The following is a 13,838-nucleotide window of genomic DNA, read 5'->3' on the forward strand; positions in this document are numbered from 1 at the left end:
CTAAGGTCCCCAATTTGGTGGTGCGAAGGAAACTCATGCTTGGTACAGATGTGCCTTCCTTCTATGATAGTGCAGACACCGCTGATTAATGGCGTGCTTGTGGAGTGATAAGGTCAGAGGCCATGTCTGCTTGTTGAAAGCAGTCATCAAACAGCGCTATATTAGCCTTCAAGTCTTATCTGTGTCCTAAATGCACTGGAATCCTTACCTACATTCATGTTGGTTACAATTTGAAATAAACTTCTTTCCAACGTTGGAGGCTTTCTCTAACAAATTGCTCAATTGTCCGTTCTGCTCGCATTAAATACCGCTAAGTTGGTTATTTTCTTAGGGACAGCTTGGCAAGGGCTGCAGTTGATGCCTATGATTGTAAGTGCATCAAGCAAATTACAGGGGATGTTATCCATTTTGTTTTAGTTCTGCGTGGAATATATTCTGTCTCACAAACACAATAACAACCTAGAAATAATGGAAAAATTGAATGTTTTATTTTCAGCTACATATTTTTTCTGCCAATAGCCCTTGGCAGAAAAAGTATTGGATACGTTGTTCAGCAGACAAAAAAGTTTTGACTTGGAAGAGTTTACATGTTTTTTTGATCTATATAGGGGTTCGGCAAGTTGGAACCACGTAACATTTTATGACATCACAGCTATCACAATGGTGTTAGAGAATATTTGAAGCTCATCTTTACCAGGTGCTACAAGGCCATGAAGAAACTGTTCTACTGAGCATGTGCAAGAAGTGTACCAATGAATGCTCCCAGCTTTCAGTAAAGGCCCCCAGAGGAGGAGTTAAATCAGAACATCTTGTTTTTATTTACCTCCAATAACTAAAGAACGCATGCGTCGACTTGCATGCAGGAAAATGCATTGGTGTCCAAGCAAAATGGACTCCAACTTGCATTAACATGGAAGTAGGTCTGAAGTGCTTGTGTAAGGGCCACAGAACAGTATAACATGCTCATGCCCAGCAAAAACGCTGAGCCCCTAGAAAAGAGGGACATCAGTGGAAGAAAGGGCAGTTATTTTGCTTTTTAAGATAGATTCTTAATAATTATGTTACTTTCATGCAAAATGGCAATAATCCATAGTATGCCAGTGTAGCAGGTGGGGTTGTCATTTTTATTTCATGAAGCAGAGACAGACTGAAGGTTCGAGTTTGGGAAGACTTCGCATTGCACTTATTGAAATTCTTACTTACTGAATAATGCTACATTTTCTAGAATCTCCCTCTAAGGGCAGGATTATAGTTCACAGATTGCCACATCTGCTTATGGTAGCAGAACGCTCAGCATTTGAGAATTAAAGCAGGGTTAGTTTAATGACTAGTAAACTGTCAGAGGGAAGGTCCAGGTTGATACTCAGAAAAAAGCCTGGATACCGTATGCTTCAGATGGAGTCCAGACGTAGCTAGAATTTGCATGCAGGGGAGTATAGCTGCAATAAATGCAGGTAAGATAATTGCACATCTATATCACAAGGAAAAAGTATTTGTAGACTTAGGGTGAAGTGAGTTCTTGAGTAGTAAAAAGTTAGAAAATAAGAAATAATGCTTGAATGAAGAAACACGTTCTATACACTAATGTATTCGGGCTCTGCAATCAAATCCGTATTAAAGTAAAAAAACATTTGTTTCCTACATCAAGAAACACTGAATGAAGAACCTTATAAACCCAGGATATGAAAGAAAGATGGGCATAGCAAAGAGATGGCAGGAATGCAGGAATTTTGAGAAAAAAAACAATTTAAATTTAAATATATATATATATAAATAAATAAATAAAAAAAAGAGTAATTTACAAATGTGTCACTAATCAAAAAAAAACTATTGTGTTAATTATATTATATTTATATATTATTTAATAAATAATAATATGCATATATCTATTGTTAAAGGCTGACACGGAGTACAGGTCACTTACAAACCAGAGGTTGTGGGGCAGTAACTTGTAACTAAAGGCCAATGGAGGAAGAAAAATATTTCTGTGTAATTAAAAGAAAATATAATAGCAACTAGGAGAATGAACACAATAAAAATCGATTCTAAAGATTTTCTTTACTTTCTCATGTAATAAATGGAAAGAAAGGAAAAGAATTTGGAGCTCACCTGCAATAAAGTCCCATGAATGCGATTCTGCTTAACTCCTTCATTACTGGAATCGGGGAGGCTTTTCAGCAGTTCCAGTGCAGTCTGAGGTATGTCATTTATCATACAAAATGGAACAAGAGCACGGGAGGCCATTTCTCGTGAACGATACACTGGGGAATGTCCGCATCTGAAATATATTTCAAAACAAAAACGGTTAATGACAATAAAAGCTACTTCAACAACGCAAGAAACATACGAGATGGTAAATCTGACCAATATAGTCACCATATCTGTGCCAGTATGTCTTAACATGTGTTAAGATGTTCCCCCTATTGTAAGAGTGCTACGGAATGAGCATTCTCTGGACATCATTGCGCATGCGCTGAATTCTTTGTTTTGTGTATGTATGTGTGTGCATTTTATGCTTTTTAGGTTGTATATTGTTTTTGTGCTGTGCATATTTGGAGGTTCTGACCTAGCCTTAGGGTTGAGCCCCTTATGCCACACAGATGCCCCATTAATGAAGTCCAGAGAAAGTAATATAGCCATGAAAAATTAGCTAGGCCTCGCCAAACTTGGGGTACTTTGAGGTGGTGGCGGGCGAAGAAATATATGACCATCTAGTGTGACGCAATCCCCAATATTTTACTTTAGATTTTTTGAATGGTATTTGCTTGGAATGTGCTGAATTCTTTTGCCTTCTGTGTATTTATTGGCCATTATTAATCTACCAGAAACACAGGAAACTGAATTTTTATGCCTTATATGGTTTTTAGGTTGCGCACTCCTCTATTTCTGCATTTTCTTTGGATAATTACCTCACACATCATATAACCTCATTGTCACAATATGAAAAGAAAACAAAATTATTGAGAAAAGACGGCCAGTTCGTGTGTCATTACATGACCAGCCGCTACATGAATCTGAATGTCACTGACAATGTCAGGATACGCAATATTTAAAAATCTCTTATCAATCGGAAACCGTTGCGTGTTCTGCAAACATTCACCGGTTAAACATTACAGGGGAGTTATCAGTAAAACAGACAAGATCCTCTGTGTAACACAACGTGATAACACAAACCACAGAGTGTACAACTAACTACACAAGCGTACGCTGCATGCCCAGAGCCACCTGTTACTGTGCCGTACACAGATACCGATCGAGTGAGTTCTTTGTGGCGGATTTTTAAACGACACCCAAGCATTGTCGCAAAAAGCGCATATTAAAGTACTTCAAAGAATAGAAAGAAAAAGGCGGTAACTGCATTTTCTGCAGAACCAACCCCCATGCATTTGGAAAAAAGGACATCACAAATTAAAAGGGGCTGCTGAGCTATGATGTGCATTACAGTGCATGATGGAGAGGCCTAGCACTTCCTGTATGTAAGAATGCATATGAGGCTTTAAAAATAGCTGACTGGATTCTGTGTTACTAAGGCACGGGAGACACAGATTTATGGCGATTGTGATTACGAAAGATCTAAATGTTACAACATTTCAAAAATAACGCGTGATAAACCAGAAAGATTTCTAGAAGAGTACTTTCCAGGTGAGAATTTATGCTCAACTGACAGCAAGTAGAGGAAATACGTGGCTGTATATATACCATGTTTGCCCGAATATAGGCTGTACTCCCCTCCCCACACACTAAGTCTTTAAAGTGGGGGTGCGGCCTATAGTCGGGGTTTAGCGCAGGAATGTGCAATATGTATCGCCCGAAGCCCGGGACATGCACCGGCGTGACATAACCTTCATCGCACAGAGTGGCATATCAGAGGGCAGAGTGGCATATCTATAAGTAAGGTGCATTATGAATTAAGGGGGGGGCCTTAAAATGGCTATTGGTTTTCTGTTTGAACATATGCTGACAAACTGCATAATAGATATCAAAAATGTTAAAATGCATGTATTCCTGTTCATTAGATAAAATATTGTTTTACCATTCCACTAATGCGTTTTTTTTTTCAAATAGCACCAAACTTTAAGGCAGGGCTTGACAAATTTGTTGGGAATCTAGGCGCCAGGTAAAAAAGTTAGGAGCCAGGATTTTTTTAAACTAACAGTTGGTCAGGAGGGATCTGATCATCACCGGCCCACTTACTAAACTCACAGCGTTTGACCTGGAAGCACCCTGGACTTTCAGGCCAGTGCTGTTTTTTTTTTATTATTATTATTTTTTTTAACCCTTTCAATGCTGATGTTCCATTGGAGCACAGCATTGACTGATATTTAGTCCTCACAAGCTTGTGGGGACAAATGTTAACCCCTGCAATGCCACGAATGTGTCATACACAATTGTGGCATTGAAGGGGTTAACGCTGCACTGTCGCTCTCAGGGAGCGATCAGGCAGCAGGGGGGTGTTGGGGCTGCTCTCCACACTCATGGGGAGACCAAAGAACCCTCTCCCCTGTCCCTGAAGCTGCCTCTGGCAGCTGGGAAGCAATTGCTGGTCTATAGACCAGCCATTGCAGGGGGGAGTCTCTCTGATGACTGCTGTAGGCTTCCATGCCTACAGGAGTCATCACAGGGCTTGTGGGGGCTCGTTTTTGCTGTTGCAGACCACCAGCAGCAGAGCCCCGTGCAAAACGGGAATTAACCCCTAAATGCCGCAATCGCGGCATTGAAGGGGTTAACGCTGCACTGTCGCTCTCATGGAGCGATCAGGCAGCTGGGGAGTGTTGTGTCAGGTCCCCACACTTGTGTGGGGACCCAATCAACACACAACCCCCTTCCCTGAAGCTGCCTGTGGCAGCTGAAAACGCGATTGCTGGTTTTGCAGCAACCGCGTTTTCAGCCTACAGGCTCACTCCGTGGGAGTGATCTCAGGCCGGGGGCGGGCTCGGAGTGGCTGTGCTGTCTGCCCAGACTCCTGGGCAGGCAGCAGCGCCCCCGTGTGGTGACTCAGCCTCCTACATCCACAATTTTTTCTGGATGTAAGAGGCTGACAAAACCTAGGCGCCAGGACAAAATTCTCTGTCGCCATGGCGACCTGGCGCCTGGGATTTGTCGAGCCCTGCTTTAAGGGTGTGGCCTATATTCGAGCCAATATATATTATATATATATAAATATATATATATATACACACACACCAAAAATGTAAATTGTCAATGTACAATCCTAATTAAAAATTAACAATGCTGTAAAATATGGTAGACAAAGCAAAGACGAGCAGGAGAAAAAATGATTACAAAGGCTGTGAGGACGCTACTCACAGATTATGATCTAGAACAGACATGCTCTGTTGTCCCTTCTCCAAGATAGTACTGGATTTACAAGACCACTGCCCCATCCCCCCATACTCTACAACAAAAAAACAATTATATATATATAAATTGTTTTTTGTTTTTTTAAGCTATAAAAAAAGGCCAGGCAGTAAGTTAACCTTTTTTTTCCACTGGACTGATTAGATCTGCACTGCTTTGTATTATCTTGAACATGTATATACATTTTTTTCTCTGTAAGTATAAACAACACATATTGTTGCAGATGTTTAGATTTCCATATTAACAGCAACTGTATATGAAAGACTGTCCTCCTTTCTCTTCTGACCTTCGGGAAATTAAGATTTCCCAAAGGAATCTGCCTCTCGCTCAGTGGGAAGCATGGAAAATGGGACAGGGGCCAACATGCGCGGATGCCAGACATTCAGAGCTACTTCTCAAAAGCTTTTGAATCTTGGATCTTTTATGCCGTGCATGTGCATCTGGTTACATAAGACGGGGCTCTGAGCGAGTAAACACATAATTACGTTGAGACGGCAAAGAAAATACATTTCGCTGTAATATTTGCCATCACCTCACATGATTACTTTGGAGAAGAGAGATAATTAGAACCATCTACCGGATTTGCATTTTACAGGATGACAGATATGCCATCTGCATGTAATGGCTTTAATATGTATTTAACTTATTAACTTATAACACTAATTAACTATTATTTCAAATCGCCCTATTTATTTTGAATGGAATATTGATGGATGAGAAGACTTCCCAGGGAACCACGGGAATATTATTAAAAATGTACACCGCGGGGCTGAATCAATCTGCATAGTACGTTTCTCTGAGTGCCACTGGTTACAAGGATACTTTAAACTAAAACATTTTTGTTTGTGGCCAAAATTAGGCCAACAACGCAAGTTTATACATGAGGGTAATGTGAGGTAGGCCCAGATAGGGGTGTTTCTTTTGATGGGGCAACTGCCCAGTGTCCAAATACCCTCAAGGACCTATAACTCAGTTGCCCCTTTGATTAGAAGCAGATAAACTTCTGGGGAACTTAAGTAAACCTGCGGAAAATAAACCCCACCTACTCAAGTGGTTTGGTCCAGAGGCACTTCCTGTCTGCAATGTAGAGCGTGCTTCCTGTCTCAGACACGATAAAGAGACTGCCCTTCCGTGTGTTCAAATCCAGATAGGTAAGAGGTGTATCTGCCTTATTATTAGCATGGAAATATCGATTCTATTTGCGATGATGACAGCAAACAGAACCGATTCATTATCTTCAGTTACAAATAACTGAACTAACCCCGTATCCAACGAAAGCACCAAGTCAGAAAACTTTTGTTTATTATGTTTAACGACAAAGCATTACCGTGGGAGCTGTAAGATATGCGGCTTTTATTGTTTATAACTGGCAAACACAGACACAAATAATATCGATATATTTATACACAAAATCACGTATCTCATAATTCAGTGAAATGAGGGTTCAGTGTCTGTTTAGGGCAAATTGGGGAGAGCTGCCCTGCGAAAGGTTTCATCTGATGACGTGGGCATGTACTCAACACCCAGCTCATATAAAAGACAGATTTTAGCTGGACTCTGGGTTTTTAGATTAGTGACCCTTGCACTCCACAGAACAAATAATTATTGCTGCTCAGTAACAAAAATGTGACACTTTTATGGTCTACACTTAACTGTGAATCCGAGTACCTAAACGTACAATCCACACGAAGATATAAGTGAAAACCCTTCAGATGTTCCATGTGGTTTACAGACTTTAAGGAATAAGGAGAGTACAAATACCTGCTATAAACTAATATGCTGCAGAAAACACACGCTCCGCTCTAATTTAGTTCTAGCTCGATTATGGCAGGTCAGGAAGGATCAGCGAGCATAAAGTGTATCAAGGTCATATACAGCAAACATTAATGTACTGGCGGGGAGAGGTTAAAGGAACATGAATATTAAAGCTCATAAAGGACAAGAACTTGGTCTGGCCCTTCTATTAACTATGCGCTTTTACTAATTCCTAAAAGTAGAAATTCTACAGACCTGCTGTTGTAATTGATTCTTGTAGGCATCATTGGTTTCTAACATGGTTTTTCTATAATACTATAGGCCAATAAAAGATATTGATTAATTCTATCCTTAATTTGGATTGGCACCTAGTTCCTGTCCAGCCACTGCACCGATAACACACCCCATTCTCAGACTCCCTTTGAAGGATGATAAGATATACAATTAGACACCAAATGAGTAGAAACCGGTCGGACAACCTTACCGTAGAGTGCATTTGTAAGCTTGTTTGAGCAGGGCCCTCCTCACCTGTTGTCTAAGTCAAATTGTTTTGTTATATACTGCTTGTTTTGTCATGTCTACCCATTGTACAGTTATATGGAATTTGATGGCGCTATATAAAACAATAATAATAATAATGAAACCAAAAACATATCGTACATAGAAACATAGAAAGCAACAGCAGATAAGAACCATTGGGCCCATCTAGTCTGCCCAACCTCTGAATACTTTCCTTAGTCCCCGGCCTTATCCTTTTGCCTATCCCATGCTTGCTTAACCTCCTTCACTGTATTTACCTTTACCACCACTGATGGAATGCTATCCAATGCATCGACAACCAGTAAAGCAATATTTTCCCAATCTCACTTTTAAACCTTTTCCCCTCTAGCTTAAGACTATGTCTTCTAGTTGTGGTAGTTTTCCTTTTAAATATACTATAAATACTTAAATATATATAAGTTTCTATCATATCCCCCCTGTCACGTCTTTCTTCCAGGCTACACATGCTGAGATCCTTTAACCTTTCCTGGTAAGTTTTATCCTGCAATCCATGAAACATTTAAGCAGCCCTTCTCTGAACTCTCTCCAAAGTATCTATATCCTCCTGGAGATACGGTCTTCTTGCTGCTATAAAACTAAATTAAAAGAAGGTCTATGAGAATTGTTTTGCCCTCAAGCAGTGCCTGAGCTCTCATTAGACAGCATCCGTCTGAGCAGACACGTCACACGGGAAGTCTAATCATTTCCAAAGCAAAAAGCAAGCAAGCAATGAGGCTAAATACCCTACATGTCATTTCTATTTTGAGACTTTTTTGTTTGTACAGAAAATATTGGCACAAGTAGACATTACAAAATAATGTTTGACAATGACTAACCAAGGACATCTGCAATGGAAAGAAAGAAGAAAAGAATAAACAGCAGACGATAACGACCTGTGAGCGTTTATACATCACATCATTACATGGTGCTTGTTTTGGTATTTTTCTAGGGCATCTACATCACTGTGTTTAGAGGACAAGGACAGCTATATTTTGTCCTGTATCTTTAATTACTATTTTGAGAAAGGCTTTGGATAGCAATGTTTAAGAAAATGTACCGAGGAAAATATTATGAGCTGGACAGTCAAGGTAATCTCAACTTCCAGTTCCAGGGGGATTTTTCTATTCTTAAAGCAACAAATACAAGAATCAAATAAATGAGCAGAAAAAAATAAACCCAGAATCGGGAAAAAAGTATATATAAAGGCTACACAATATTTTTGTGGTCAAAATTTGTACCTACTCTGGGATCACATACAATGCATTTCACTGAAAAGAAAGCGTGTTGGAAATGGAATCCAGTAAGAGAGACAGGAGGTCAGGTATGTTAGTGAGAAACATTATGGAGGATGGACGTGGGAAATAGGCAGAAAAACAAGGATGAAGGAAGAGAGCCAAAAGATCGTAGGAAAGAAGACTAATCAAAGACGGTAGCATGAAAATCGCTGGCAGGATCGAACAGATATACCTGGCAACCCTCTGGGTCTGACCCAATGTTACTGGTTTTTACTCCAAAGTCAGACCCGTGGAGTGCATTAATTCTCATGGTCCATCATATTGTACCCTTATATTATGTGTCAGAAGCCCAACTTCAAGTCACAAGGTTAAGACATTTTTAGCAGGTATGGGGACAAAAATTCAGAGGATAAATACCTGAAAGAGAAATGTCCCTCTTGGGACAATAAAGGGGTAGAACCATTTGAGACTTACTGAATCAGTGAACGCATGTCTGGGAATATTCTATAAATTTAACAAAAGTTTCCAGTCAGGCCCCTGGGGGGGTCTAATGTATACATATTGTCCCCATGTGACATATGTGAGGACATGGGACTGCTGCTGGGGCAGGATATAAACATTTAATTTTCACAGAGTTATGAGAAACGCTTCTTTCTCAGTGATTTAATTACGCATTGCAAAGGGTAGAAGACATTTTAGTACAAGATTGGTTGTCAGTGCTGGATAATACCTATTAAAATCGATGACACTTCTCTGAATTCTCGTCAACGTAACTAATCGTTACTCCGAGCCAGATCTGTGCTACGTGCAGGATAATCTCTTCAGCGTTGGTCCTTCATAATGAATTTTGTGGTTGAACTTTTAAAATCTCTGTTTCACAAACATGGATTCTTTGTTTAAAAAAAAAATCTGAATCGTATTTTATTGCATATCACGTCAATTAGTTTCCTGGAAATCTAGTTCAATCCAGGCAGTCTGCACAATATAGAGCATTTGGCTCAAGTTAAAGCCAAATGTTCAAAGCTTGCAGCTGGAGCTCTATCTTGTACTAGTTTGAGCAGGGCCCTCCTTACCTCTTGCCAAATTGTTAGTTCTGTTCACCCATTGTAGAGCGCTACAGAATATATTGGTGCTATATAAACAACTTTTGCAAAGGCATCATCATCAGTTTCTAGTGTTCTTAGATGCACATGTGTGATGGTAGAATCAACAGGGCCAGACAGTCAGTATGTTGCCCTCCTGGTTCACAGATTCAAAGGGATGGCCAAAAAGAAGGTAGTTTTCAGACCAAGACAGACACTGGTCCACAGGAGATAACTGGACCTACATATGCTGATCAGCCATAACATTATAACCGCAGGGGAAGTGAATAACACTGATAATCTGGTTATCGTGGCACCTGCCATTGGGTGGGATATATAAGGCAGCAAGTGAACATTTTGTCCTCAAAGTCGATGTGTTAGAAGCAGGAAAAATGAGCACGCGCAAGAGTAATGGCTAGAGGACTGGGTAAGAGTATCTTCCAAAACTGCAGCTCTTGTGGGGTGTTCCCGGTCTGCAGTGGTCAGTACCTACCAGAAGCGGTCCAAGGAAGGAAAAGAGGTGAACCGGCGACAAAGTCATGGGCGGTCAAGGCTCATTGATACAGGTGGGGGTGAAGGCTGACCCGTGTGATCAAATCCAACAGATCAGCTATAGTAACCCAAACTGCTGAAAAAGCGAATGCTGGTTTTAAAAGAAAGGTGATGGAACACACAGTGCATTACAGTTTGCTGAATACGGGCTGCGTAGCATAAGAACTGGACCACGGAGCGATGGAAGAAGGTGGCCTGGTCTGATCACATTTTCTTTTACATCACATGGATGGTTGGGTGTTGATGTTACTTTAACACGTACCGCCTACCTAAGCCTTCTTTCAGACCATGTACACCCTTTCATGGACATGGTATTCCCTGATGCCATTGGCAAGTTCAAGATGTTCAAGGTATTCACCTGGCCTCAAAATTTCCCAGATCTCAATCCAATCGAGCATCTGTGGGATGTGTTGGACAAACAAGCCTGATCCATGGAGGCCGCACCTGGAAACTTACACAACTTAAAGAATCTGCTGCTAACATCTTGGTCCTGGATACCACAACACACCCTCAGAGGTCTAGTGGAGTCCTTGCGTCGACGGGTCATGGCTGTTTTGGCAGCAAAAAGGGGGACCTACACAATATCAGGCAGGTAGTCATAATGTTATGGCTGATCAGTGTATATCAATATCGTAAAAATATAGTGCCTGCTCTCCAATCCATCTCCGTGATATAACAAGTGCTAGTTGTTCAGATCATGACCTTCCATGGGGGAAAAAACAAATATTCTGAAAACTCATTATTCATGATTCATCAGATGATTCATCAGTCTCATAAAGAATATTGTATTTAAAACTCAAAAAAGATCAAGAGAGAAAAACACTCTGCAGGGACCTCAAATGACTGTTATATGGGTTTTGAAACACTTTACAGAGTATAGACTCATCTCATAGGGCATGACTTGGGTTTTTCAATTAACGAATCCAGAAGGAAATCCTAAAATCCTAGCCCTGACATTTTTATTACTCAAAATGTAGTTGACTTTGTTAATTGCTGGTTGTAAGTGTAAGAGCTTGGAAGAAACCATGATTTCCTTTTATTGCATCAAGATGCTAAGATAAGGCTGAGGTTTCTATCTTAAAAACAAGGTCAGGGAGTGAAGAAATCTGAGGCTTTTGAAGTAACAGAACATGGTAATTTGGCCTAAATGGATGCAAGTGGCAGCCTCCTATCAGATACAATTGTTATGGAAAAGGTCAAAAAGGGTCTGCTGGAGAAGAATAATTTTTAAGTGCAATTTATATCTAGTTTGATTTTGAATTTGGTTTTATTAAAAACCAATATATATATCTATATTATTTTAAGACACATTATGTCTACCAAATTCTAAAACCATAGCAAATACCCTGATGTTTATAGTTAGAAAACCAAGTGGACAGATGGTATTGGAATACAGCAGAACCTTGATATTGTTCTTTCCTGAAGTACATTAAAAAAAATGTTAGTATGAAAAAAAAGTTAAAATTCAAAGCCTGAGACAGGAGGGCAAATTAAGTACACCAGGCACTTTTTTCCTACTTTGCGATTACTTCCTTATTAACATCTGGTGTATTACAATTCAGCATTATTCAAAGTGACTAATAAGGAGCCAAAAAGAAAGACTTAAATGGGTTATATATCTATAAGTCACCTATAAGTCACCTAATCAAATGGCTGTTATTATATATTCTTCAAGAATATCCAGGGAACCAAACAGCACACAAATGTGTTTTCATTGGTAGTCTGGGAAGGTCTAACTTTAGACGTAAAACAGGGAGACCTTACTTTGGAAGTCCTGAGAGTCAGAGATTGAAACGAAGCAGAAAACCAACAACCCGTTACGGTGTGTAACATCAGGAATCAGAAGCAAGGTGAATATCAAGCCTGAGGACACGAGAAACCCTAATTTCCCATAATCAACAAAACTCACATGGTTTGAATCATAAAGAGACAAATACATTGGTGAGACAAACCTTTCCATGCAAGAACTAACGCAGGTTAGATTTATTTGGTGGTGACCAGAGAAGAAACCCCTATTAAGGGGACAGCGCAGTTGCACACATATCCAACAGCATTACCTAGACCTAGCGAAGTGGGACAAATCTGCATGAGAGGAGAACTGGATTCAACCTGGAGGCCCAAGCTGGCGCCTCGTCCGCCTAATAGTCAGCCTGTCCTGTTAATTGTATGCTTTTTTTGATGAGCGCCTGAAGCTTCCTGTTTATCAGTGCTGAGGATAAAAATATAGCCTTTCTTAATTAGATTCCGGTCATAACTCAAAGCTCCTCATTTGTAAGGAGTAAGCAAAATATTGGAATAAACATTATTAAATGCAAAACCGAGCTTCTAAGGGAATGAAAAGAACCAAAGCTGTTATTAATGTATTATTTATTGGAGGACTTTCCTGTTTTTCAGTGCCTGCCATGTGCACAGTTATTTATTGCATTCCTGGTAAGACATAATCAGCCAGAAAGAAGAGAGTCAAAATGTCCTCCAATTTCATTGGAATTTATAAGCGTTCTCGTTAATGTCTCCTCTGCATATAAAGGAAACATCACCAAAACTGTATAAATCATATAAATTACACTTACTCTGCTGAATTTAACACTTCAACAACTAAATCCAGCATTAGAAACAGAACCGATTCTTTAACAATGTAAAAAAATTTACTTACATTTTGCCAGTAACACTTAATTGTGACACAAAAGCAGGCACTGAAACCGAGATTAACCCTTCACATGAAAACAACGACAGATCACTGACAGATCACACTTCTCTAAAGTGTGTTATTACATTCAGTTTCATATAATTGCCAGTTTGGATGTATTACTATTACTTTTGTGATGAAAGTTTTCTGCCGGGTTGAGCTATAGATATTTTAGTGGTTTTAATATTTGTCCTTTAATAATTGAAATAAGCACAAAAATTGTCTAAAATCTTTTATTAAATAGTGAACATGGAGCCTATTTACTATTTAGCGTTAAAAGATTTGCCATTTTTTGTGCTTTTTTCCAATTATTAATTGTCTTTATTTTATGCACCAGTCTTAATAAAAAGTACGTTTTCACCCAGACCACATTTCACATCAAAATCATTTAACTCTTTTGATATTAAAAGAACAAATGTAACAGATAGGAACAGATATACTCCGCTCACAAATCTACTGGAATATTCCAGCTAAGACCAAAGGGGCAAAGGGAACAAGAAAACACCAGCTTGACTTGTTTCACTCTCAAAAGGACATTCGGAGACGGGACACATGCTGTCCCCCTGGCCTGCCCATCTCCATACTCAATGTGATACAGGATTAGGGGACATCCAAAGCGGGGAGCAGTAG

The 13,838-nt window shown here is 39.7% G+C and overlaps 1 protein-coding gene across 1 annotated transcript in view; it reads right to left on the reverse strand.

The window, feature by feature from the left end:
• THADA (THADA armadillo repeat containing) overlaps positions 1-13,838 on the reverse strand; it is a 194,516-nt gene that overhangs the window by 79,242 nt on the left and 101,436 nt on the right. Inside the window, exon 29 of the mRNA XM_053458824.1 lies at positions 2,110-2,278. Within this exon, the coding sequence (XP_053314799.1) occupies positions 2,110-2,278 (169 nt within the window). The remainder of the gene's footprint in view (positions 1-2,109; positions 2,279-13,838) is intronic.

Source organism: Spea bombifrons, chromosome 3, assembly GCF_027358695.1.
Source record: "Spea bombifrons isolate aSpeBom1 chromosome 3, aSpeBom1.2.pri, whole genome shotgun sequence".
NCBI classification, from domain to species: Eukaryota; Metazoa; Chordata; class Amphibia; order Anura; family Pelobatidae; genus Spea; species Spea bombifrons.